The 25,805-nt window shown below is 41.2% G+C and overlaps 2 protein-coding genes across 3 annotated transcripts in view; one reads left to right on the top strand and one right to left on the bottom strand.

The window, feature by feature from the left end:
* Window positions 1-428: 428 nt before the first annotated feature.
* Window positions 429-8,452, top strand: sash3 (SAM and SH3 domain containing 3). 2 transcript variants are annotated; one of them, XM_037977514.1, is made up of 10 exons: window positions 429-658; window positions 825-883; window positions 998-1,232; window positions 2,255-2,350; window positions 3,455-3,589; window positions 4,719-4,854; window positions 5,874-6,031; window positions 6,320-6,532; window positions 6,613-6,757; window positions 7,818-8,452. In XM_037977514.1, the coding sequence occupies exons 4-10, from the start codon at window positions 2,291-2,293 to the stop codon at window positions 8,063-8,065; spliced, it is 1,095 nt and encodes a 364-aa protein (XP_037833442.1). In that variant the 5' UTR covers window positions 429-658; window positions 825-883; window positions 998-1,232; window positions 2,255-2,290; the 3' UTR covers window positions 8,066-8,452. The 2 variants fall into 2 exon arrangements, with proteins under 2 accessions (XP_037833442.1, XP_017263580.1); XM_017408091.3 differs by lacking the exons at window positions 825-883; window positions 998-1,232.
* A 1,409-nt stretch (window positions 8,453-9,861) lies between these two features.
* Window positions 9,862-25,805, bottom strand: part of zdhhc9 (zinc finger DHHC-type palmitoyltransferase 9) — a 29,308-nt gene continuing 13,364 nt past the window's right edge. The window contains exons 3-9 of the mRNA XM_017408452.3: window positions 23,646-23,804; window positions 19,780-19,917; window positions 19,407-19,455; window positions 17,840-17,942; window positions 13,260-13,363; window positions 12,995-13,091; window positions 9,862-12,492 (exon numbers count right to left, since the gene is read on the bottom strand). Coding sequence (XP_017263941.1) covers window positions 12,292-12,492; window positions 12,995-13,091; window positions 13,260-13,363; window positions 17,840-17,942; window positions 19,407-19,455; window positions 19,780-19,917; window positions 23,646-23,804 — 851 coding nt within the window. The 3' untranslated portion in view covers window positions 9,862-12,291. The remainder of the gene's footprint in view (window positions 12,493-12,994; window positions 13,092-13,259; window positions 13,364-17,839; window positions 17,943-19,406; window positions 19,456-19,779; window positions 19,918-23,645; window positions 23,805-25,805) is intronic.

Raw genomic sequence — 25,805 nt, 5'->3', positions numbered from 1 at the left:
ACTTTACAAATAATGAGCTAAACTTTATGGGTGACATGCATTCAAGGAATGCTATGCCCTTAATCTTACAGGATGTAATCGTTTACTCACTTACAGATCGACTGCATCTTTTAAAGCAATTCAGGATACTAAAAAAACTTTTACTGACTGAAAGGATGAGTTTGAGCAACTGAAGGTTAGTTATTTATTCACAGCTTTTTTTAAAACACCTGGATTTACAGATAAGTGGTATTTAACTCTCTAAAACCAAAATGATAATCAGGTCTTTGCACTTTATTGTGTGTTAGTTCAGTTTTTTTAGACACAATGAGCTCATGGCACGCAACTAAGAGTACTCCATGTAACCAGCCCAGTCGGCTCTTTGTGGTCCTGAGCAGCAGAAACAGGGTTTGACTCTTCAGTTTCAGCGTGGCCATGTGACTTCCTGGCTTGTGCACTTCACTCAGCGGCAGCAGAGCGCACCTCAGCCCTCCTCTTTCTCTGTGTCTGTTACCGGCCGTGACAGCACAGTGACAGATATCCTCCTCTCCGATTAGAACCTGTGCCGTTTCCTCGCAGCTTTTTGTGTCTGGGGAGATCTGTTGGACCACTGAGGGAGAAGATGCTGAGGCGAAGGCCTTCAAATGCCTCAGAGAAGGAGCAGACTCAGAAGAAAAAGGTGAGAGTTTTTTTGGTTGTTTGTGTCTACTTTGATTTGGAAGAGAAAGCACGGTTATTGTGCACAAAACGAGCGTTTAGTTTAGTCGATTTTACAGACTCTGGTTGTGAAACACTTGCTTACTTCATCCACTCAGCTGTCTTTGTGTGCACATCTTCTCACACAGGATGTCAGCTCGAGTTAGAGCAGAACTCTGTGGCGAACCTGAAGAAACCCACAAACTCAGTAACCTTTAAGTCACTTTTGTCTAAACGAGATGATTTTGTAAAAGCATTTTCTAAGTTGTTTGCTGCAACTCGTTAAGTTCCTCCATTCTGACTTGATGATTCATTGCTGCAGATGCAGATTGAGTCAGAAAAGGCTCTGCGACTTGTGCTACCTTCGTCTTCAGCTGTCACCCACAGTGTGAACCTCCTACACTCGACACCAGTGCCCCTACTTTCCATCTACATCTCTGCTCCTGTGGTCTAATTCATGCCTTGTCATTACGCTTCTCGCTGCCTTTGTTCCCGGCAAACATCTCCAAACTCATAACCATCGCAGGGAGCAGTCAGCGCCGGAGGAACATTGTTGTGTAAAGATTTTGGCACTTAGCTACACATTTGTTGATCTGACTTCACCGGTGGTTCGATTCTTCAGGTTTTTACGCAGACCGTAAGCCGCAGGCACTGACTAGATACCTGCAATGATTGGCTTCCAGCAGTTGCTCAAGCTTTTGCCCGTTTCCTGTGGTTTTAACAAAGAAAGGAGGATGAGCCGCGATTAGATCAGACACAGTTAAATGGAAAATTTAAACAGAGAGTTTCCACCACAGAGGCAAGAAACTTTACACGTGAAAAGTTATGCAAAAGAGCAAAATCTGTTATTCTTTTGGGTGAAAAGCATGTTTTAGTTTTAGAGTTTAAAGACTAAACCTGAAAGGAGGTGGTTAAAAAAAAAGCTGATCTATTAAAAAAGTAAAAGATGTACCAAATGTTTTGTTTATCTTCAGTTAGCAGGCTTTGTGTTTGTATTTGAAGACAGCATCTTGATGCTGAGAAAGTGTAAAGTATTTATTTTTTATATTTGAGGTGTTAATAACTGAATTACTGATCTAGAGATAATACAAGGGAAGGACAGCTTCACAGAAAGTTTATTTCCAGCAGCTCTTTTCTGTGTAAGATTTAGAAACATGCATCCTAAAACCTGCAATAAGTTCAGTTTAAAGGCCTGTACTGCCCTTTTTTTTCATTTATTTTGGGCCACAAACCACCGCTATTAATTTGGGAGGGTTTCGCTCCATTTGCATAAACATTTAAGTCACAGTCTGATTTGCAGGATTCAAAAATGTAAGGATCCAAATTTCTGACTGAAAGGAGAAACCCGGTCCGTTTTTCATTCTGAGAAATTCGTTTGCACATTCATTGTGTGGACACATTTGTTAGAGATAAGAACAAAATATGTGTGCACATTCGAGAGAACGGCGTTATCAGCGCAGCACCATCAAAACCACCAAACAACCGACTTACATGTTTCTTTGATTCTCTCTTATTTTTTTGCTCTTTTATGCTGCCCTGCTTGGTTTCTTTGTTGTTCACAGTGTTTTGCATTTTGCAGATCACCTTGCAGAGGTCCAGCAGCTTCAAGGATTTCATGAAGCACAAACCCACCTCTCCTGTTGCGTCAGACAAGGAGCTCAGCTTAGAGGAAAATGTAAGTTGTTTCCCTCAAACGTGCACTAATCAGAAAGCAACTAAAAAAGTTGAAGTAGAGCCTTTTTTTTGTCTCTTTAAGTTCCTAAATGATTGTTCCTGCAGATATATTTGATCACAGTGTTCCTCATTTATGTGTAAATTACATCCACCCTCTGAAGTGATGCTGCATCCAGAAAGAGGCCTCACTTATAGGCTTTTTTTTTTTTTGGTTTTTTAGTTTGTTTTTACAAAAGCGCTTCCTCATTTTAGGACACCGCCACACACATGTGAGCAGATGTGTAAGTTCAGAATTCACAGAAAAGATTAATCACTTCCCGGCAGCGTGCAGGACAGTAGAAGTTAGAGGACGAGGGAGTGCAGAAGTACAGAAATAGAGAGGAAGTAAGACTGAGAAACGCTGCAGAGCAGATGACAGCAGCGAGCAGACAGGATGTCCTCTGGTGACAGCTAGTCAAGCAGAGAGCCTCTGCGTCAGACAGGCTGAACAGAAGCAGAAAGCATTTCAACATGAGTCGGATGGGCCTCCCCGGGAGAATAGGCGCCTTTTTTGATTCAGCTTCATCAACATTTCACTTCTGCAGATTAGCTCGAACATAAAAATCTGTGATCTGTGTCTCTGCAGCAGCTTGTCGTTATGGTTCGAGCAGATAAACAGCTGCCTGTCTTCAATCAAGACAAACTCACTGCTCCAGATGTTAATGTTCAGTACGGGTGGAATCATGATCAATGTTTCAGACAAACTGCCTCGTAGAGAAACAGTGAGAACAACATTTGTTTTGAAGCAGCTCACCACAGCAGAGCGCAGGTGTGAGGTTGTGACTTTGTGGCTATCAGCTGTGTGTGTGGGTGTGTGTGTGTGTGTGTGTGTGTGTGTGTGTGTGCGTGCTCAGCTCATCACCACAGACCCTGCAGGTTTTCATGTTAGTGAGCACCAATATAAAATATACGGTGAGACTAATTATGTCAGTGTCATATTTGAGGCACACAGATCAACTTTAACCATCACTTTTATTTATAGCATACAGTACAGTTTCCTCCCATCCTGACAAACGTACTACAACATATTTGATGGGGGGGTTTTCTGTTCGTTTTCTCATGTCAGGCAGCAGACGGTGTGCCGACAGAAGAAGCAGGGAAAAGTGGCATCAAACTGGGGAAGAAATGGCGCAACGTCATCTCACGCACAATGACCCGCAAAACGTCCAAGATGGTGCAGAAGGTTCTGGCTGAGGAGGGGGTAAAGAGTTTCACTAAAAATAATTATTATAGTTAACACAGGCATTGCTGTTGCACATGGATGTATAAATACTAACATCTTTTCCTGCTTTCTGTGCAAACTCTTTGTCTCCACCCTGTGGACAAAAGGTGCACTGCATTTATTGAGACAAATGAAGGATTTGTTTGTTTTTAAAAGGTTGAATGAAACTAAATACATCTAATCAGTTGATGAGAAATTTATTTCCTTTTGTCCTTTCCGATGTTTGTCATTTTAAACTCCTACCACGCCAATTTACAGAGATAAACAATTCTCTGCTTTTATTAAGCACAATTGAATTTGTTTTTATTACAGTAAACCAGCTAATAAAAAAATTCACCATATGTGAACATGCATTAGCAAACTGCAATAACAGTAAGTTAGTTTATAGTTAAAGATGTTTTTGAAATACTGCATTTAACTAAAACATACCTTCAAAAAGAACATTTCTACTACTACATCTTTTATCTGATCAAAAACTAAATATGTGCTATTCTGGCTGCTGCTTAAATACTAATACTATACTGTCATCACTGTTATTATAGCCTGATGTGTAAATAAATACCAGAACTGTAGAGAGATCTGATAAAGCTTCTTTTTATGGAAACTAAAAATAGCAGCCGTTGACTTATTCCCACTAAATATAACCAAATACATCAACAAATGAAAAATAACGAGCATCCCATGAATCAATGCGCATCTCCTGCTGCCTCAAATGCCAAAGTGTTAAATAAAGTCTTTTGTTATCAGTTAGGGCCATGTGTTGTGAAAAACTCACCAGATTTTAGCTAAATAGTGACAGCTGCTTCTATATTTATAAAGCCTGTTTAGCTGTGGCTGCCATCTTGGGTTGGGTTGACTCCTGCAGTTGATCAGTTGTAGATTAGTTTATTAGTTTCATTAAAATCTGTTCTGTGGTTTATGGGATATTTTGCTAACAGACAGACAATATTATTTTGTTCAAAGGCAAAAAGAAAGATGTTGATATTTATCTCAGTCAGGTGGTAAACAGCGAAGACCTTCCCTTCCAGCGTTGAGATCATTTATTCGTAGTGGTTACTGACCTCTGACCTCTCGTGGCCTTGTCTCCGCTCGTCCTCTGTGTCCCCAGGGGGAGAGCGGTGAAGAGTTGTCCCCCACCTCCACTGACTGGCATCCAGATCTGCTGGCAGGACAGAGGACGTCCGTGTGCTCCACGGGCTCAGAGGACACGGCGCCCAGCCTCGTCAGCCGCCAGCTGTCCAGCAGTGAGTGTGAAGCTGCTTTTAACGTCAGGGTCTTCACCTGCTGACGTCACCTGTACACACGTGACATTAGGTCCAGGTTAGACGTTCCAAGAGCAGAGCCACCGTCGTTTCTGCTGTAAAATCTAGACACCGAACCGCTACAGTAACTCAGGTCTGCTGTTTCCATGGTAACAGACAGGTGAAAACACAGATAATAAATTGTTGTTTAGTAGATTTATAACAAAGCAGCAAGAAGGGGGTAGTTGGCTGAATGTTTCATTATGTTTCATGAAAATGGTGTGTTTTTCTTGAGTGAAGACATTTGATAAATTAGATGCTTATGTATTTTCATTATTATTGTTTTTATTTTTTGTTGTTAGTTCATAAAAGCACAAACTTACCAAAAGTCCACAGACTGTAGTTGTGTAACTGCAGCGAAATGTGTGGCTTCTAAACTCGTTTCTAGGTCTAAACTTTTGTAGAAGAAAAAATAAATAAATATATGCTACTTGAAAAATATTTTTTTTTTAATTTAAAAACTTAGATTTCTGCTAAAAGGAAATCAGATCACTTGGAGTATCAACAAAAAAAATAGTCAAACTACAAAAATAAACCAAAGCTGCTTAAATCACTGACTCCAGTTTCATCCACCGGTGCATTATGGGAACTGGAGTTCCAAAGTAAAGCCAAAGATATGACAGAAAAGACTATTTAAACCTACTTAGAGAGGCTTTAAGGCAGGGGTGGGCAATCCTGGTCCTCAAGAGGTCCCATCCTGCATGTTTTACTTGTTTCTCTGCTCCAACACACCTGATTTGGATCAATGGGTGATTAACAGGCTTCTGCAGAACATGAAGAGGTGATTTAACCACTGAATCAGGTGTGTTGGAGCAGAGAAACAAGGAAAACATGCAGGACAGTGGCCCTGAGGACCAGGATTGCCCACCCCTGCTTTAATGTGAATCACATTGAGGGGAACTCAGTTCATTTTGTTGTGTTTCTTTGGGCTCACTCAGATGAATCTTCTCTGTCCACCTCAGGCAGCGACAGGCAGAGCTTGGACAGTGGATACTGTCAGAGGGACAGCATGAGGCTGGAGGACAACGGCGTCTCTTACAACGGGCCCTTCTGTGGACGCGCTGTGGTACACACCGACTTCACTCCCAGCCCCTACGACGTGGAGTCGCTGAAACTCCAAGTGAGTCTCTGTCTTCTGTGCCTGTGATTTGGCCTTTGACCTCGTCTGCCGTCTCGTCCTCCGGGGAGCTCGTTAACACCCTGAAACAAGACGAGTCATCATCCAAGAAGGCAACGTGCAAATTACAAAACTGATTAGCTGTTTGAGCAAACCACGCACAGATTCTGGACAAGAACAATCTGCCTCTGTGAGGTTTTATTGGCTGCAAAGATTAGGAATAACTGGACTGATTATGGTCCATCTGAGAGTTAAACTCAAAGTAAAGTTTTTGTTTTGTCTCTTTTCCAGAAAGGAGACATCATCTACATCATCGACAAGCCTCCAGTGGGCACCTGGACTGGGAAGCTCAACAACAAGGTGGGCTCCTTCAAGTTCATCTATGTCAACATCCTCCCTGATGAGAGCCCCGCAGCCAGAAGGCGGCGCTGCAACAGCAAGAACGGCCGATCCAAATCCAAGCCTAAAACCCTGGAGGAGGTCCTGGACAGCATCGGCCTGACGGTGAGCCCAGGAGGCCGAGAGCTCACCACACTCATCATCGCTCTAAGATCAGTCGAGACTCCTGCTGTCTTCTGTTTCAGGAGCTGAGTTCCTTGCTGTCCATGCACGGTTTCCAGAGCCTGGAGGACTTCACAGGACTGAAGGAGTCCCACCTGAACGAGCTGAACATCACAGACCCAGAGCAGCGCTCCAAGATCCTGAACGCCTCGGAGCTGCTCAGAGACTGTAGGTTCCCACTCTGAGAGAAAACATCTCAACCTGATGCTGCTCTGCAGCAGCTCATCAGAAAATAATCTACACTTGTATCTACATGTGGGGAAAAAAAGATGTTAGTAGTCAGACATCTGGTTCAGATGATGATTCTCACTGAACTTTCTGCTTCAGCTAAATAACAAAGAACATTTTAATCCTCCATCGCTCTCAGTTTGCTGTTTAGCTCCATCATTTTTTAAAAAATATCCTAATTGGTCTTCAAGTCTTTGTTCATTTCATCTTCAGAGAAGCAATTTATGGGTGCTAAATTTAAGAAATGCAGTCAGCTTCTATCTGGCTTTCTCAGCTTTTCATAAACCTTCTAAATTTATATTAACACCAAGAAGAAGAGAAACACAGTATTATTGATTCTTAGTTTGTGCTGGAATGAACTCAAACTGGTGCAAAATATGAACAATGAGCAGAGAGTTTACTATATGTTGGTAAAAATTCAACAATCAGCACCTGGAGTGTGCTTACATTCGCTTTAAATATCTCATTTTAAGTCAAGTATTTTCTAGTAAGGTCACTCTGACCGTCTTTTTCAAAAACCTGCACAGGAAGAAAAAAGAACTCCTGCTTTACAGAAAAATGGTAGTTAAAATGTAAAAAGTATAGTAGGAAAATAGTGCTTTCAAACAACATACTAAGGCTCAAAACTCATGTTTGAATTAATTCCTATGTATAACACATAAGAATCAACGTCTGCATTTAGTTATTTACAGTTTTCAAATCACTTGATGCCAAATAAAGCCACAAATAGAAAAACAACCACATACAACCTGAATTTAAGCAACATTTTTGGTATAAAACATGTCAGGTGTCACTGTCAGAATGATAAAAGAGCTGCTGGTGAAGTAAAAAATGCAAAAATAAGGTTTTAGCAAGTTAAGACTTTTAGCCAGTTGTTCCTGCATAATCTATTTCAACCCTGTGTGGCAGAGAATTTCCAGGTATTTGTTTAATAATGTCTGGATACAGAGATAAAACTAAAACCTAAATTCACTTCATTCGCTGGTTTTGTCTCATGCAGCTGACGATGAGGAGGATGAGGAGGAGGAGGAGAAGTCTGGGGAAGACGCCAAGGAGCCGAGAGACTCGGGCTGCTTCGAGAGCTCAGAGAACCTGGAGAGCGGCCGTGAGGAGCCGAAGACGGAGGAGGAGTCGAAGCAGGAAACAGAGGAGCAGGAGTCGGAGGAGTCGGAGCAGACGGAGCAGCTGGAGCAGCTGGAGGATGTGCAGGAGCAGCTCCAGGAGCTGACTGTGGCTGAAGGACAGTGAAAAACAACATACTCAAACTTCTTTCCTCTCTGGCTTTAAGAGACGCTGTGGAAACAGGTTTTAATGCCGATAAAATCTGCTTTTCTGGACGGAGAGCAGACTGGTTCAGAGCTGCGCCTCAGCTGGCCTCATTCTGCTGAAGGAACCTTGAAACGTGGTGCTGGCGTTGCTTCATTTAAGACATCGTGGAAAAAAATAGATCATATAGGAACAACTTAAGCATGTGAAAGTGTTTTTTTCTGCCCAGTGTTTTCATGCTGTTTTCGTGAATGTAAAATAGTTTCTCGTTTGTCGTGTAACTTGAACACAGTCGTGTTACACTGACGTCTGTGACTTACTGTCTTGAGGGGCTACTGTAAATACAATAAATAAACATAAATTCAGACAGTTTTGTTTCACGCCTTAGCTTCACAAATTAAACATAAATGTCCCCGATTCAAAAATTATTAGAGATCTGTTTGAAGTAAATGATCCCAATGAGGTTTTAGCGTCACCCCAACATGAACTCGTTCTGTTCTGATGGTTGTCGTCACCAGCTTCTACCGCTGAGGTGTCTCCATGACAACAGAGCAGCATCCAAATGTGGACTGAGACGTAGCTGCCAGAAAAGAGCAGGTAAGGTAAGAAGACCGCTGACTGAGATTACTTTCCCTTTCTGTGCTCCTCGTTTGACATGATCAGAAACTGTGTGGCGTTTTTGCTGTTGATTAAGGTTAAATGTTTTAAAATATATATAAAGGCTCCACAATTGGGCAAACCAAATCTTACGAAGGCTTCAAGAGAAATACATCAAGGAATACTCTGCTCTACACAAACCGGAGACCAAAGTCCAGCTGTGATCAGAAACTAACGAGATATCATTTGCTGAGAAACTGGAAAATGTCGGAAGAAATTCTGAAGAGTGGCCAATGCAACTGCGGCCCAAAGCTCCAACATATTTTTAACAAAATTTAAAAAGGGGCTGACAGAAATGCAGACTAAAAGGTAAGCCTCAAATAGTTGCACAACCTACAAGTTGCAGCTTTAAAATTCCTGAAGGCTCTGATAGTCGCACACGTGACTTTTCATGTTTCTACAAAGTGTAAAGAGAATGGTATTAACTGTACTTTAACACTAATGCACCTTAATAAAAAAGAGCTCTAACATTTACTGCTTTTCACTGGGACGCTGGCAGCCAACTTTGAGCTCCAGTTTGTGTCGCTTGGGCTTGGTTGGCACGTGCACGTAAGAAATGCACATTTATTGCACCATGAGACCAAACTGACAATGCAAAACTGAAAGAAAAAAAACGAGTTCTAAGAAGTGATTTGCTTGCACAAAGCCCCACGAGTTTCAGCGCTGATCTTCTGAAAGACTAATGAAGAGGAGGCAATGGAGCAGGGAGCCAGAAATGAAATGATCTGAATTTTCTGCAGCTGTATAATTCCGCTGTGGTAATTTGGTTCCCTCACAATGAAATCAAGACAGTTGGCTCCCTCGCAACTTCTAACAATTCATTCTTGGGGGAAATATTATCTGTCTGTAGCAGGATTTATGGTGTCCTCGCTCACAGCTCTTAGGGAAAATGATGTATAATAAATGTTAGCCTGCTACAAAATACAGTATGTCTGAAACAAAGTTTTCCTCCACCAAAAAGCAGTCAAAGAGGCTTTCTGTTGAGGAAAAAACATGCGAAAAAAGTGAATTCATGCAGCGTTTTTTTCAATAATCAAAACATAAATATTCTGGCATTCAAAAATATCTGCCTATCAAGCAACATTAGTAACTCCCATTGAAAAAAAAAACTTTAAAGACACTTTATAGTAAGACAACAATGTTTATTTACTGGACACACTGATCATGTAAAAAGAAGTGAAGTAAAATAAATGAAACACATGTAATCACAGTGTTGATACTAAACAAAGTGAACATAAATAAGCGTTCCATCATAGCACTGAAGCTGTATACATGGGGCGATGTAATAGACCGATCAGAGCATTCAGATCTGATCGTGGTTTCAACACAAGAATCATAAATACAGGAGTTCAAATCTTCAGCAGAAACTTAAAAAAACCTTCATTCGTTCGTTTAAAATGTGCTTTCTAAACACAAACGCCCCTTTCGTCAAATAGCAACGTACATTCCTGCTTCTTGGTAACGACACCAAACTGTCTTCAAACACCTTTCACAAAGTTAAGTAGTCCAGCTATAACAACTGATTGTGAATAAACATTTTTCTACAGGGCTTCTCAAACAAATATACACAAAAACAATAGTGCCGCACTTTGGCAACATTTTGAATCATCTGTTATTTGTTTGGCATTGCACAAACTTTCCAAGCTGCAGCTTCATAAACGTAAACATTTGAACAATTTGTTGAATAAAACTGAATATATTTGTTTCTTCTTTACTACAAATTTGCATTAATCCCATCAATATGTAACTTTTCTAGACTGTTTTTTTTTTTTTACCAAACCAAACTCAGTCTGAAAGTGTCTGATTTTAATTAATTGTGAGCTTTTAAACTGCTCCATAAAATTACAATCCCACAATCTTAAAACTGTTTATTTGTTTAAAACATTCCTAGAGTAGCTGGGTCTTTCTTTTCAATCTTATTTAGCAGATTTCTGATAATATAATACTGGATGTCTACACGAGATTCACAATCACAAACTCTGTCTTGCATACAACACAGTCACTAGCACAAACTCTCGCTATCCGCTAACACCTTCTAAATACTAAGAATTAGCTGGACTTTTCTTATTTCCCTTTTCGGAGCATGAGCCGTCCTAAGAATAAAAGACGCGTGGAAAAAAAAGGATCCTTCTCTTTTCTTTGTGATGTATGATTGAGATGTAGCAGCTAGTTAGCATAGCTTAGCACAAACAGTAAAAACAAGGAGCAAGAAAGCTAGCCCTGTTTTGTTTATTTAAAGTTAAACATTTGCCAGCACCTTTAAAACTCATTAATTAACAAGTTGTAACTTTTTAATTATACACATAACATTTACTCAAGCTGGTAAGTGGTTTTCCCTTGGAGGTTAGCTGTCTCGCCATGTTTCCATGTTTTGTTAAACTAAGCTAAGCTAAGCTAAGCTAAACTAAGCTAAGCTAAGCTAAGCTACGCTAAGCTAAGCTAAGCAACTACTTCCTGTACCAAAACGTAATGTACAAAAAAAGTGGCACCAATCTTTCAACTCTAAGTAAAAAAGTTGCTATACTCGTTTATCGTAAAGTCAGATCAGTATTTTAATTACTAAAGGTTAGATTTATTTTTGTTTTCCCTTGTTTAACACTGTCAGGAGAGCTTTTCTTTTGGTTGACTCAAGCTGCTAAGGTTAGCGCAACTGTTTCAATAAGGCACTGTTACCACGAGTGTCCTATGCTCATCAGGCCTTTCCTTTCTTTTCTCAGTCTCGGAGGCCACCTGAAGATTTATTTTTATTAAGTGCCAACGTCACACAAAATCCTTGCTTTTCTTAAAAAAAGAAAATGGAAGGACAGCAGTTAGTATAGAGGAGATTGATTTAAAAGAAAAAAATAGATGCACGTAAGTGACAACAGTACTTAATGCAGCAACATCAGAAGACAAGATAGGTTTTGCATGGAAGGAGTCTGATCAGCAAAGGATTTACACGTCCTCATCCTGCCTGGACATCACATGTACTTACAGAGGTTATACTTGTTTATACCCACTCTTTACAGAGCTGCTCGTCCAGCCTTCATGTGGTTTGCATAGGGTATGTAATGTATGTACAACAACAATTAATGTATTTACTTTTACACACGTCCAGAAATCCTACCCTTGGTCTCTCATGATGCTTTCAAATGGTTTATCTGAGCTGGCCTCTCACAATAAACGTCATCACACAATTTCAAATGAAGAGCGAATGTACTGACAATCAGTGCAAAGTCTCCTGGCATCGTTTCCTCTGTTTCTTCCCCATGCAGTCAATGTTCAGGAGACTGGAAACTGCTGACTTTCCATTTTAACACTCCTCCTCCTCCTCCTCCTCCTGCAGGAGTTAAATGTCAGTCAAACAGCTCTGCAGTGGCTGCTGGGAAGAGGAGGGAGGAGGAGCTGCAGCAGAGGCTCCACTCTCACGGGGGGGAGGGTTTTTTTGCGGGGGTGTACATCAGTGACTCCCCCCTCACAGTAATCAGACTTTGATTATCAATGTTTTAGTTCATGATTAGACGGGACGCTGGAAGAGCGGCTCTGACCCGGAGCGGCCCACCCTCACGCACCTAATGGGTCTTGGCGATGGACGTCTCTGCGTCGGTCTCGGGTGAAGCCAGGGGCGGAAGCTTCGGAGCCGGGGGGTGCTCCTCTTCTTTAGGGGAGGGGCTACTCTCTTTGGGGGAGGGGCTCCTCTCCGCTGAGAAGGCGATGCTCGGTTTGACGTCGTCAGGCGTGTGCTCGTTAGGGATGAGCGGGGCTGTGGTTTTCTGCGCAGCAAAGAGAGCAGGATCAACTTCTGACAAACTAAACTAAACACTAACAGCAAAAAAAAAAAAATTTAAATAAAGAAAACCTGGGGAGAGTATTTATTTGAAGAGTAATACTCAAAAAACCTTCTTAAGGCTGTGTGAGCCAGCCTAACGTGGGCCAATCATGTCACACAAACTTTCAGGTGGTTTTCGGCAGATTCAGATGAGTGTTTTATTTACATTGAGTGTGGACCCGCATTTCAAAACTACATTCAGTATGTCTGGAAAACTATTTTTTTTTAAAGTATGATTTCATAGTTTGCATAGAGGACCTTTAATTATTTAGGTATTAAATAGTTTGTTATCTCACAATCTACATTTTCTTCTCTCCAACCTTCTGTTTATGTCTGCTCTACATTGCTTATCATGAATGTTGCAGCCTTGCAGAGGAGTGTGTGTGTGAACGAGGAGGCTGCAGTGTGAATTTTGTGTGTGTGTGTGTGCGTGTGAGGGCACTCACTGTGGTTTGTGGAACTGGGTTGTTAAAGGAGGAAGGAGCTTCACTGTTTGTAAAAACAGGCGAGTCCTCCTGCATCAGTCCTCGTCTGTCCAGGACGCTGGAGTATGAGACGAGACAGTCAGTCAGTAACTGTGAGCTGCTTGTTAGGGACCAGAACAAGGGAGACATCTGAAAGTCTTATCTGCCACGGACACAGGACTCACTGACAACTACGAGAACTGAAACATAAAACTTGATAGTCGAATAACTGAGACTGTGCAGATACCTCGGGTACGTCGGCCCACACAGAACCTCACAGCAGTTTTTGATGATGTTCTTGTGGCTGTAAGGGTTCTGGATTCTGTTCTTGCCCGACCAGGACCCTTTAATCTGGACAAAAACAAAATGGATCGCAACATTCGTCAGCAGAGCAACGTCCCAAAACCATCCCACAGAGCCTCCCACTTCACTTTCATAAAGATTCCTGCGCTTATGCTTTATTTAAAAGCGTACTTCCATTTTTAGATGTTATTCCCACTGGCTTGGGTTTGACCTACTAAAATGTATCTTCTCAGGGTTTTATGATTCCGGGTTTAATTCGAACAGGGAAAGCATCAAAAGATTAAAACCACTTCAGTAATTCATTGACAGTTCTCAGAATCCAGGCGAAAGATTTTTAGGTTCAGTTGGCTGTGGCGGCCATCTTGTAGATGTACAAAATGTGATTACTTTCTGCGAGTTTCAATAATATTTGTTCAGTGGATCATGTTACCTGTTTTGGTTACAGACACAGAAAAAATAGCTGGATCTTTTTAAAGGAAATAGGCATGATGTAATAACAACTATTGTATCAAGGTGAATGTTTTCTAATATGAAAGATATTAAAAAATCATTTAAATGCAGGTTTGATCAAAGTATAGGTCAGCTGAAGGCTGGATAAGTGCATCATTTGACTGATGCAGCTCAGAATGAACTGACTGACCCGCCTTTATGAGAGAAAAAAAGCAGGTTTTTGCCCTAAACTGTAAGCCGTATATGTAGGTCATCATTCTGCACAAGGTGTCTCAGGTCTCTCTGCATCTGAAGGCCAGACGGAGACAGAGCAGCTACTGTGCAACGTTCAGAGTGCGTTCTCTTGTTTGTCCTAACTCCTCTGTTTTCCACCCTCATCTTTCCCCCCTCTCTGCCACAGCAGGAGCTCTGGCTGCGTTCCCAGCCCCTGCAGGTATCGATGCATCTATTATTAGGTTGATCAGAGACACTGAAACGGCCGGGCTGACAGCCACCGTCTTAACACCTGGAGCAAAAACTTGCACTGTAGGAGCACGCTGCGGTGGTTCATTACTGATTAAAGGGAAAGAAAAAAAAAAACGAGGCCAGCCATCCCACTGGAAAGAAATAAGGAAACTATAAATTAATCATTATAACAAAGTAGGAGTGCACTCATTTTTTTTTTCTTTCCACCTTCTAGATGCTAAAACCACTTCCATCATCAGTGCCGGCGCTGCTTCTCGTCGGACCTTCTGCATCGCTCTACAGATTCAACCACCTTCGGCACTCATCGTGTGCTTTACGCCACCGCGAATGAGTGTGTGCGTTCATTTCTGGGCGTTGTCACCGAATAATGTGTTTGCACAGACGAAAGCAATCAATTTGGTGTCCTCACTTTGGCCCCGTGAAGCTTCTAAATGCAGCCGACACGGTGAGAGACAGAAACCAGGGAGCCTGCTCTGCTCTCAGATCTGTCAGTGCTTTTAATAAGAATAGAAGCTATTCATGTGTATTTTTAGATGATTAGATAACATTGCCAAGCAGTCCAAGTGCTGCTTTTAGCTGTGAGCAGATTTAATAGACAATATGGCAAAAGGCTCAGACTTTAAGCAGAACAAAACTGCACCTGACAGCAAAAAAATACAAAAAAAAACTCAAGGACATGCAGGCATTAAATCAAAAAACAGATACTGAGGACAAATGGAGTGAACTCCGTTTTAAACTGAGTCTTTCTTTAAAGAATACATCAAATGTAATAAATAGTTTGTGTTTCTCGTAGCAGCTCTCAGTCTATTGTGAGTAAAATTGTGTTTAATTTTTTTACCTCGTATCGCCTTTAAGTTTACGGCTGTTTAACAAGCTTACAGTTTACCAGCCCTCTGTCCTTCAGTGCTGATTAAGGCTGTGCTGTTGTCACGGAAACGGCTCTGTTGTCATAGAAAAAGCAGCGTTTACTCCTCGATGATGTGTGTTTGTCTTTCCAGCCACATGGAACCAGTGTTCTTCATCGCTTTATTTACAGTTTAAAAATATAGCCAAAAGTTTTAACTTTGTCTCTTTGTCCTTCAGATAAATGTAACACATCGACGTCTTTAACTCTTAAATGTGTAAAATAAACATCGGGAGGATCTTCTTCTTTAATTTCGAGAATTTAACAATCTGGTTAAACTTTCAACAACAAACAGCAGCAGCAGTGTGTTTGTTTTAGCTCTTCTACCATTTAACGTCGCTTACAGGAGGCCAAAAACATCCTCGGCAAAGCCAAGAGAAGCAGGGGTGCAGAGAGTTCTGCAGCACCCCGATGGATGCAGAAAGAAGACTAAATACCTAATTAATGAGTTTATGAGAAAATGATTAAAAACAGATTTTATTAGAGCTGCACATGTATACATTCTAATAATATAAGTTTTGTAACTCGGGTTTATAAACTAAGACTATTTTTGTGGTTTTAGATTAATTTTGCACACAGATTTATAATAACAGAGGGAAAGCAGCATGACGATAAGAGGTTTGCCAAAACTAAACGGCACACCGTATTTTTTTAAAGGTTTATATTTAGATAAGACTGTGTTTCACTGTATATATTTAGTATTATAATATTCACAACATGGTGGTTTGGAGTGGAGTGAATTCACACTCCACCACTCCACTCCACTCCCCCCCCCCCCCCCGACTGAAACACATTCCTACAGCTGGCTGTGAATTAAACAAAGAAGCATTCACTGCTTCCAACTGGATGAAGAAAAAGTAGTTGTAAGCTACTAATAAACACAATAAAATCTGGGTCTTTCAGCATTTATATCAATATATATTATCAAAACAACTTGGGTGCAAACAAAGGGGTTTCTAAATGAGACAATGGCCACCCCTATAAATTTACTGCCCCCTAAAGTAACAGAAGTAGGCCTAAATCAGATATCTGCTCCCATAAAAATAGCCTCTGTATGAAAACAGCAGAATAAAACTCCTGAATGTCTGTTGTGACTTTGGTTTTGGTGTGTGTGATTAGAAGTGCAGCCAGTCTGGGCCCTCTCTGCTTTAAACACATTCTTTTTATTCCCTAAGCAATCAGATTTTTGTGCGTACGAGTACGATTTTTAATGCACCACAAATTTCAGTGTAAGTGCAAAAAGGCCAAACGGAGCAGAAAGCAGTGAAGCGTGTGATCTCGGCGTTACATGACGTGTGCCGGCACCCGCAGAACCCAGCTCACGTCCAAACAAAGATACTCTGCAGACAAAACACAGGAACACAGACGGGGCCTCGAGTCTTTACAGCTCCGTCTGACAGTGAATTACTCGTGTACCATCTCTGGAAACATCGCCAGCACAACAGAAAATACTTCTCTCACAGGTTACAGTCAGATGTGAGCTCTGTTTATGTTTATAAACCACCTCTGCTGTTTTCTGTTCCCACAGTAAGAAGACATCACTCCAAATCCCACTAATATTTACAACATTCACAACTACACTGAATTAAAACTGAGACGTGAAAGACTGAAGACTGAATGGACAGTATGTAGGGTGGCTTGTTTTATAAATTTCCTATCAGCCATTACGAGGTCATGGTTATTCCAAATGTGTGATAACAGGATTGTTAAAGCTGGTAAGTCTTCAGACAATAAAGATTTAACTAAAAAGACGACAAACTCTGGCTTCAGAAAGGAGAATCTGTGAATGTAGAGATGATGCACGTCACATCCGGGAGCTGTGGGATCATTAAGTAAATCTAAAACAAAGAGGCTGTTTTTTGTTGCTAAGATGAAACAGATTTTTATTACAGCAGAAACTCTATATTGTTGCAGAAGATGTGAAATCTGTCATGAACACTTGTTGCTGAGACTTAAACACTGTTACGTTACTCTTATCATGTTTATTTTCCTCCATAAAGGATTACTGGATGATATAAAGACAGCCTTTCACATATTTTTTCTTTCTTTCTTGTTTAATTTGCTGATTAATGAGTAGCTTTGTTAATATTTTTATCAATGCATACTTTACTTTATTAACTGACCATTATTTTGTCTCTTGGACCGGCTTTATTCACCTTAGAAAGGGTTAGGGTTACTTTCTGAGATCCTTTCATCATCGCCTGCCGCCATGAGAGGCAGTCGATCATGTAACCACCTGTGTGTCTGAGTGCACGTTTGTTTTTCCTGCCATGTTAGCAAAATATCTCATGAATCATAAAGTAATCGCTGGATGTAAATCTACAACTGAATAATTGTTTGGATTCAACCTCAATCAATTTGGGTGCCACAGCCAACAGCAAAAATGTTTAAATAAAGTCAAATTTAAAGATACTGAGCTAAAGTTTGGTTTGGGAGTAGCTGAGAGTCATCCCCAACACATACTCTGAGTGCTAACAGATCACACAATATCTCACCATTTTGTGTGTCATCACACATAATAGTATTTTGAAAATGTGACCAAAATTAGTCGTTTTTCAGGATGAGATGATCTCAGTTTGAAAGCCGGAGGGCAATATGCATTCCTTCAAGGAATGTTGGGCCTTTAATTAACTTTTTACTGTGTTCTGTGAAAACCCAGCGCTCCGTTCGGGATGAATGAGGAGCTTTAAAAGTGTTGAACTCACGTCCTCGTTGGTGGTCTGGTTCAGGGAGATCAGGTAGGTGTGGAAGCCGGTCAGCCCCACCACCGACCACAGGGTGAAGAAACACACCAGCACCTCCAGCACCGTGACTCTGAGTTAAGGAAACAGCAACGCATGCTCCCCCCGCCCGACTAACACGCTGATTAAACAGCGAACAGAAGGCAGCGGTTCATCAGCAGCAGGTTAGATAACGTGATTTAAACCAGCCTGTTTGAGCTTTTATGATGTTAACAGTTTACGACAGGTCAAATGTACTCGAAATAAGGCAATAAAATGTCATATTGTTAAAGAGTAGTTCCTGTATCGTACACCTAACAGTTTGGCAAAACAACACCAGCAGAATTAGGCTTAATTAAATAACTATATCAAAATGAAAAGCTTCTAAACTTGTATTGTTTACTTTGTGAGCTGATTGACAACAAACAGTTAATCGTCGAATTATATTCTAACATATTGTAGTAATTTTTTCATCATTTTGTTGGGCTGGTTAGTCTCCACCCAAAGCTTTACAAGCGATAACAAAGCCTTCCTCAAACCCAGAACAAAACAAATGAGTGGAGTCACATAAAACTAGAAACAATGAGCAATAATTCAAATCTTTTAAAGGGCGGGTTCGGTGAAAAGGTCATGAACAATTCATATTTTACCTGTTGCAGAAAGCTCTTTGAACGACCTGAGTTTGGAGTTTAATTCTGATCAGACTGATGAGCTAACGGCTAGTCTGAGCCAAAGTGGATTGTCGCCATTTTAACACAGCTCCAGTCTTCAAAACATTTTAAAAACATCTTTAATCGCTGTCAGTTTCACATTACAGCACACGGTTATTTATGTAGAGATTTTAGCAGAAATATCTAAATACTTCTGCGGGACTGACCGTGCAATACAAACTTGATGGTGATTTTAAGGTTTATAAAAAAGTGTTTGCATAAAATACTATGATTTCTTCTTTTATTCAGAGTTCTTTTTAAGATGACAGCAGTCCACATTGGTCTTTGCCCTGCTGTGATCAGTCAATCTGGTTAGAGTAAAACTTTATTTCCCCAAAGCAAAGCTTTCCAAGGAGCAGGTAATACACTTTATATGGACAAAAATATCAGGGACCGTATGGAGTTAGTCCTTTTGCAGCTCTAACAGCTTCCACTCTTCTTGGAAGACTTCTCACAAGATTTTGGAGTATTCTTGTCATTCTGTTGAGCATCTATTACGTTGGTCCCTGATGTGTCATTCCTGCTCATCCCAAAGCTGCTCAATAAGGAAAGGTCTAGTTCTTCTTCAGTGAACTCATCAAACCACGTCTTTGTAGTCCTTTACTTTGTGCAGAGGGATGCAGCCATGTTGAAGTAGAAAAAGACCATCCCTAAACATAACATTGTCCAAAATGTCTCTGCACTTCGAACTATTAGGATTACCCATCACTGGAGACAAGAGGCCTCGCCCAAACCCCGACTGAAGCACTTAAAATCAACAATTACCTTAATAATAAAGTGCAATGTATTAATTGTTCATTGTTCAGACATTTGAGCTCCAGTTTTCACGTTTAAAAGGATATGTTCCAGGGGTTTCCTTCAAGGTGTTCAAAAAGCCTTGATCTACGGAGCCTGCGTACCAAAAAGACACAGAAAGAGAAGTTCAGGTGAATTACTATTCATTCTTCTGCTAAGGCGCAGTTCCTACAGGTTACACATTCATAAACGGCTCGCTGATAAGAATCCTTCCCGTTCCGTATTTGACTAAAACTCAGGAACCGGAAGGTTGACGGCGTCCGGTTTATACCAGAGCTGCTGGTTGCTGTGCGTCAGGCCTCGCCCCCCGAGGTTACAGTTTCAGCCCGCGAACATGCGTTTACAAACTGAGCTCGCGTTACAACTGGCCCTTCCGGTTCTGCGCCGTGTGTGGGGGAAACGAGCAGGCCGGATACTCACGCATGACCACGTGGACGATGTTGAAGGCAAAGATGTAAATGGTGAGCAGGGAGAGGGTCAGGGTGAACAGGTAGAAGTATCGGTAGTTCCTCTTGCCCACGCAGTTGCCCACCCATGGACAGTGGTGATCAAAACGGTCTGAAAACAAACAAGATGAAGATGCAAATCAGTGCCGTTTTAGAAATGAACTGTGTTAAAAATAAACGTCTTTGTGCCTCAGCGCCTGTAATCCATCCGTCTAAATATAGTGAACTTTTTTTTTTTCTTTGTTTCTCCTCTTCTATCACTTGGAGCAAAGCCAGATGGAAGGAGGGCAGGGTCAGATGAACAGCAGAGGTAAACATTTCCAAACACTTTTCTCTGCAGCAGCCGTATTCTCCCCGGATGGAGTTTCATGATAACATACATCGAGACAAAAAAACACCAGGCGCTTGAACAAAATGAATCATTTACTTCTTATATTTGCAGAACGACACACAAGAACTGAAACAGTTTCTGATGTTTTTCAAGTTGGATTTTCAGCTTTTGTTGATTTCACAACCTAATCATTTTTAATAAAACCTCTATGTTCTTGTGATGCCAAGAAGTAATTGAAGCAAGCTTCTCCTGCATTCATTTTTTTTTGTTTCTTTGTTTTTTAAACCGTGCCTAACTGGTTCAAACAACAATGTTTCTGGGTTTAATCCTGTAAAGCCCGTATTTCTTCGAGTTGGAGACACAAAATTGAAAGAAAACACAAATTTTCACCTGGAATCACACTGAATCGACATGTTTCTGTAGGTCGCTCAGTGCAAATGTTGCACAAACTCCAGGGGACATAACTATTATAAAACTAAAACACTAATGTGTGTTTGTTTTGGAACAAACAAACAGTACGAAAGCCTCGGTCGGTGTTCTTCAGAAACGACACGTTTCATGGGAAGGATTGTTCTCGGCTACCTCAGGCAAAGTGCAATAAATATAACTTTTTATTTGCTCCAATAAGTGTACCTAATCAGCTGAATCCTCTCTGACACTTTACATAGCACTGTGTCATTATTTCTTTATTTTATAGCTACTGAAAACTTCATGGATTTTTTTTTTTTTTTTTTAAACAAGCACACATTTGTAGCTGAATTGAGGTCAAAATGTTTGGAATAAATAATGTCTTGTGTGTGATGTGTTTGTGTTATTTTAACCATTGCTGTAAACCAAACACCCCCTTAAGGGACAATAAAGGTCTGAACCAAACTGAATTGATGTTTGCTGGGATTCTTGCAACAAATCTGCAGATTTTTGATGCATGACAATGCCACAACCACGTGACAATTAAACAATATGGATCATAATAATGAGGGGACATCCCCACAGTCCAGCCGTCATTTAATCATCAGACATGAAGCAAAACGGACCCCAGAGAAGAAGTGCAGAAGCTGCTGGATGAGGACCAGGCTGACCGGCTAAAGGCTGCAGCTGTAGACAAATATGTCCGCGTCCCAGGGTGTCCAGATTGTCCAGTTTTTATTGTCTCCGATCGTTCACAATTTAGTTTCACGGGCCACCAAGCCCTCACAGAGCTGCCACACGTTTGTCAAACTTTCCCACACAAGGAAACTAAACTGAGAAGGGGTTTGCGAGAGAGACCCTCGCAAACATTTCAACACATTTCGGAGACTCCCTCGCGAAAGCTGTTCGCAGTTTGCCGCCAACAGTCTCAGCCCAGAGTGACACGGGCACGAACAAAGTGTGGTTTACGCACAAAGACACATCTGTAAAGCTTTTCTAGGCTCTGCCAAAAGCTTTACAGTGTGTTTCTTATTCCTATACTCACACAAATCCTCATGCAGCACTCCTATTATCCTGCAAATATGCTCTCCATACAAGCATCACTCTTTATTTCTAAAACCTTACACGGATGGGCATATTGACTGCAAACAGATAAAAAGCAGAAAGCATGCAGAACAACAATATAATAATTAACATTTAGAGTTTAATCTGCAGCTATCTATAGACATTAGCAGCTAACTTACTGAATTCCCATCATTCCCATCAACATTAGCTTTAGTTTTACTGCCCAGTAAGGGTTTTTTTTTCACAATATGAACCATTTTTAACCAGATGTAACACAGAAAAACAACTGAGAGTAAACTCAAAACTATTTTAGGTCTAATCTCCTGAGTTCAACAACGAACAATGAGGAGAACCTTATAGAGGAAGGACAAAAAAAGGGTAGATTTTCCCCTCCGAGCGGCAGAAACTGTAACCAAAGATCCTCCGACATGAAGCATGACGGTTCACGCTAATCATATAAAACGGTGCTGACCTACAGGCCACTAAGAGCTGCAGCTGTGGAGACAGATAAAAGTACATTAGAACGGGCTTTGTATGATTTGAAATGCAAAGACAAGAGAGCAAACGTTGAACGCGTTTCGATTATCTCTGCCGTATTTATTTTCTTCCTTGCTGACAGACATCTGTGTTGCCAGATTGTGTGACAGTAAGCTGCTAAGACACAGGCAGCCTTTAAACAAAGTCCCTTTTTTCCCCGGCTTTGTTGGTTTATAATGTGCCAAATGTGTCTGAATATTTGGAGAATGTGTGTCTCGTGAACGTTCGCTTCAGTTTATGTTGTTAAGTCTCACGTTATGGTATCCTAGAAGCTTTTCTCCTGGTATTACACAGCCTTTAAGGTTCTTTATTTATAAGAATCATTTACTGTTTTAGTCTTCATGTAGACAGATTTCATCCAAAAGAGCAATAAAATGGAAAAAAAGACCTAAATAACCAATCAGAAGGGAGAATCAAGTTTGTGCTGAGTGACTCACAGATGCTTAAATGTATTTTCAGCTGTTTGAAAGGAGAACAAATTGTCTTCTTTGGTGTTTAGAGCAAATCCATGCCAGTCCTCACCTGGCGTTCAGTAATAATAAGCAAGTTAGCAACGATTGACGTCAAACGTTCTGCTCAGAATCTAACAAAGTGCCGCCCTGTAGAGCAGCGTGCAGGACTGCTGACTGTTACCGTGCCGATCTGGAGTCGCACGGATTTTCAAATTGCACTTAGAGTGCAGCGGGACGATAATCCTCCACGCTGTTCGGTCGATGCTAAAGCTGCAAGCTCTGCACTCGCTTAATAATTAAACTGATTTTCCATTTTCTTTCTATGAGCAGTGATTCAGCAGCCTGAACATTTAACTGCACTTTGACCGCAGAAGGTCGTTTCAAACGAGACGTCCATAAACGCAGCTAACCCGCACCCTGGAGTACGGCAGGGAAGCTTCATGATTGTAGGCAAACTGGAGCTGCGGTAGAAATGAGACCGAGGCATGCAGCTGTGTAATGCCAGGTCTGTGTGTGTGTGTGTGTGTGTGTGTCCACAGCAGGTGGACACAGACGAACCAGTGTTCACAATGACTGAGCGTCTATTCCCAAACTGAGGCTCCACTGTCTCCGCTCACATCGCCTGTGACTCCACAGCTTCCTTCAAACACATTCCTCACTTATCAGCAGCTAAATGCTGCTCTTCTGCAGAGCTGAGAGATGATGCAGCAACACACACACACACACACACACACATACACACACACACACACACACTGCTTACTGTTCAACCCACCTTTGAAATCTAAAGCACAGTGAAACCATCCTTATGAGATTTCATTTCAGTTTCTGAAAACTTCTGTGCTGTCTGCTTCGTTAAACATTCAAACGTAAAACTCCTGAAATCATTTAATCACGGCGACAAATGAATGCAATGAGATCATTAAAGCTGAAGCTGCTCCTTCCCTGACAAACCTTTTCTATTTCTATAACTTAAACACATCACATCTCATCTCTCTGCTCTTATAGAGGCTTTCGCTGAGCAGCCGGTCAGAGGAGGATTCGTACCGACGCAGTTGTCACAGATGCTGCAGTGAGACGCCCGCGGCGGCCGGAAGATCTTGCAGGTGTAGCAGTACTTGAGCTTGACGATCTGGTTGTTGATCTGGACGTTGCGGATTCGTGGTGGGGGTCTTTGTCCAGCTGGGACGTTCCCATTGGCTGCCTCTGTGGCGGGAAAAACAAAAGAACATAAGGTGATTGAAATCCATCAAAAAAGAAACAAACTCACTGATCGGGACAAGAAAACATTTTAAAAATGTGTACATTTTGATGAATAAATATCAGTAAATGATTTAATACAATATAAAAAGTAAAGACAGAGCATTCCTTTAAGGAATGCATATCACCCGCTACCTTTCACGCCAACATTTTAGATTAAGATCATCTTTTGTTGAGAAGAAGCAGAGTTAAAGATGTTACGGTCAAACCTTGAAAATATCGTTATCCACAAATTCACACCGTAACATGCAACCTGTGAGCACTCAGATTATGCATTAGGGATGCGTCTCAGCTACAACCACATCAAATTTCACTTCAATATCTGTCAAACTGACTGAGTTACAGCCATTTATGTGATGGGTAAGGTTAATTAGCTGTGGTGGCCATCTTGTTATGGATTGACTCCAAAACAGTAATCAGTTGTAGATGCAAACCCAACGATTCATTTCTGAGAGTCTCTTGAAAATTCATCCAGTGGTTCATGAGATATTTTGCTAACAGACAGACAGCGTTGACACAAACATTTAATACAGTTTTAAGCAAAGAAGTCCTGCGATCAATTTTTGCTCAGAGTATGTGTTGGGGATGACTCTCAGCTACTGCTAAATCAAATCTTAGCTCACTATGTATAACGCTGGCTCAGTTGTAGCCATTAATGTGTTTGATAAGGTTGCTAAGCCATGGCGGCCATCTTGAATTGAGGCAGCACCAAAAGTTAATCAGTTGTAGAAGTACATTCAGTGATTACTTTCTGAAAGTGTCATTAAAACCCGTTGAGTGGTTCATGAGATATTTTGCTAACAGACAAATGCACACAAAAAGACAGGCAAAAACATCATTGCTTTTCTTTTTGTTTTCAGATGTCAGGTGATAATATTAAGTGTACACTGTAATCATTGCAGATTTGTCAGCATCACTTAATTTCAGCACTACGTTGCATCCTATCTTGCTGAATTTGGACTCCAGCTAACCTCCCTAACACTGATGAGAAACACATTTCAAATCCACTTTTTTTTTACGAGTCTTGTTTTCTGCACAGCAGGCACCAAACAAATTAAACTGTCGTGCATTCATTATTATCGACGAGTTAAATTTTCTGATTATGTTACCCCGCGGGAAGCCAGCCGGGGTCTCTCGGGAGAAAAGCTGCTGTGGAGAAATCCGCCATTAACAAGCTGCAGTGAGCCGCGCGGTTATTGGGAGGGAGCAAGCGTTCTCATTTGATTTTCTGAGGATACATTAAGATAAAAAAAAACACAATATTTGTGGAAATTAAATTAACTTAGCAAGAGGAAGCGTTCAGGGACGGAGGGCTCGGATTTCACCTCGCAGCATTTGGATCAAGCCGTCAGCGAAGATTTTCTCTCGTGCGAAACAGTTTCTCCAGAAATCAGTCTAAACCATCAAACGAAAGCCGAGGAAATATTCTCCCCCCGCCGGCGGGAGACAATCGGAGAGGTGGTCTTCGGGACAGAGCAGAGGAGAACAAACATGTGAGTCATCGCTCACAGGAACTGATGCCGCTCCCCTGAGTAAACTGGTGGCATTTCATATTCCAAGAGGATCCATCTCCTCGTATTAACGTGCCCCTCCACCCCTCCACCTCCCTCAGGACCACCACTAACAGGCTGCAGCTGCTGCATCAAAATGCCCGCCTGCCTCCTCCACTGGCGTTTTCAGCACATCCTTCCTTATAACAAAAATGAATGCATATCGCCCTTTAGGCTAAGATCCTCTTCTGTTGAGAAAGGACAGAGCTGTAATTAACTTTGTAAGATGCCATACGTTCATGTAAATACAGGTGCTGGTCACAAAATTAGAATATCATGAAAAAGTAGATTGATTTCAGTAATTCCATTTAAAAAGTGAAACTTGTATATTATATTCATACATTACATACAAACTCATATATTTCAAATGTTTATTTCGTTTAATTTTGATGATTAC

This window comes from Kryptolebias marmoratus, linkage group LG9 (genome assembly GCF_001649575.2).
Source record: "Kryptolebias marmoratus isolate JLee-2015 linkage group LG9, ASM164957v2, whole genome shotgun sequence".
Classification (NCBI taxonomy): Eukaryota; Metazoa; Chordata; class Actinopteri; order Cyprinodontiformes; family Rivulidae; genus Kryptolebias; species Kryptolebias marmoratus.
Note: the sequence above shows the minus strand (reverse complement) of the source record. Positions and strands in the feature narration are given on the sequence as shown.

Bases quoted from the DNA above. Each gene is read 5' to 3' on its own strand.
- sash3 (XM_017408091.3), top strand. From the start codon at position 602: ATGCTGAGGCGAAGGCCTTCAAATGCCTCAGAGAAGGAGCAGACTCAG. The intron at 659-2,254 runs GTGAGAGTTTTT...TGCATTTTGCAG, and splicing joins AGCAGACTCAGAAGAAAAAG to ATCACCTTGCAGAGGTCCAG. The intron at 6,533-6,612 runs GTGAGCCCAGGA...CTTCTGTTTCAG, and splicing joins TGGACAGCATCGGCCTGACG to GAGCTGAGTTCCTTGCTGTC.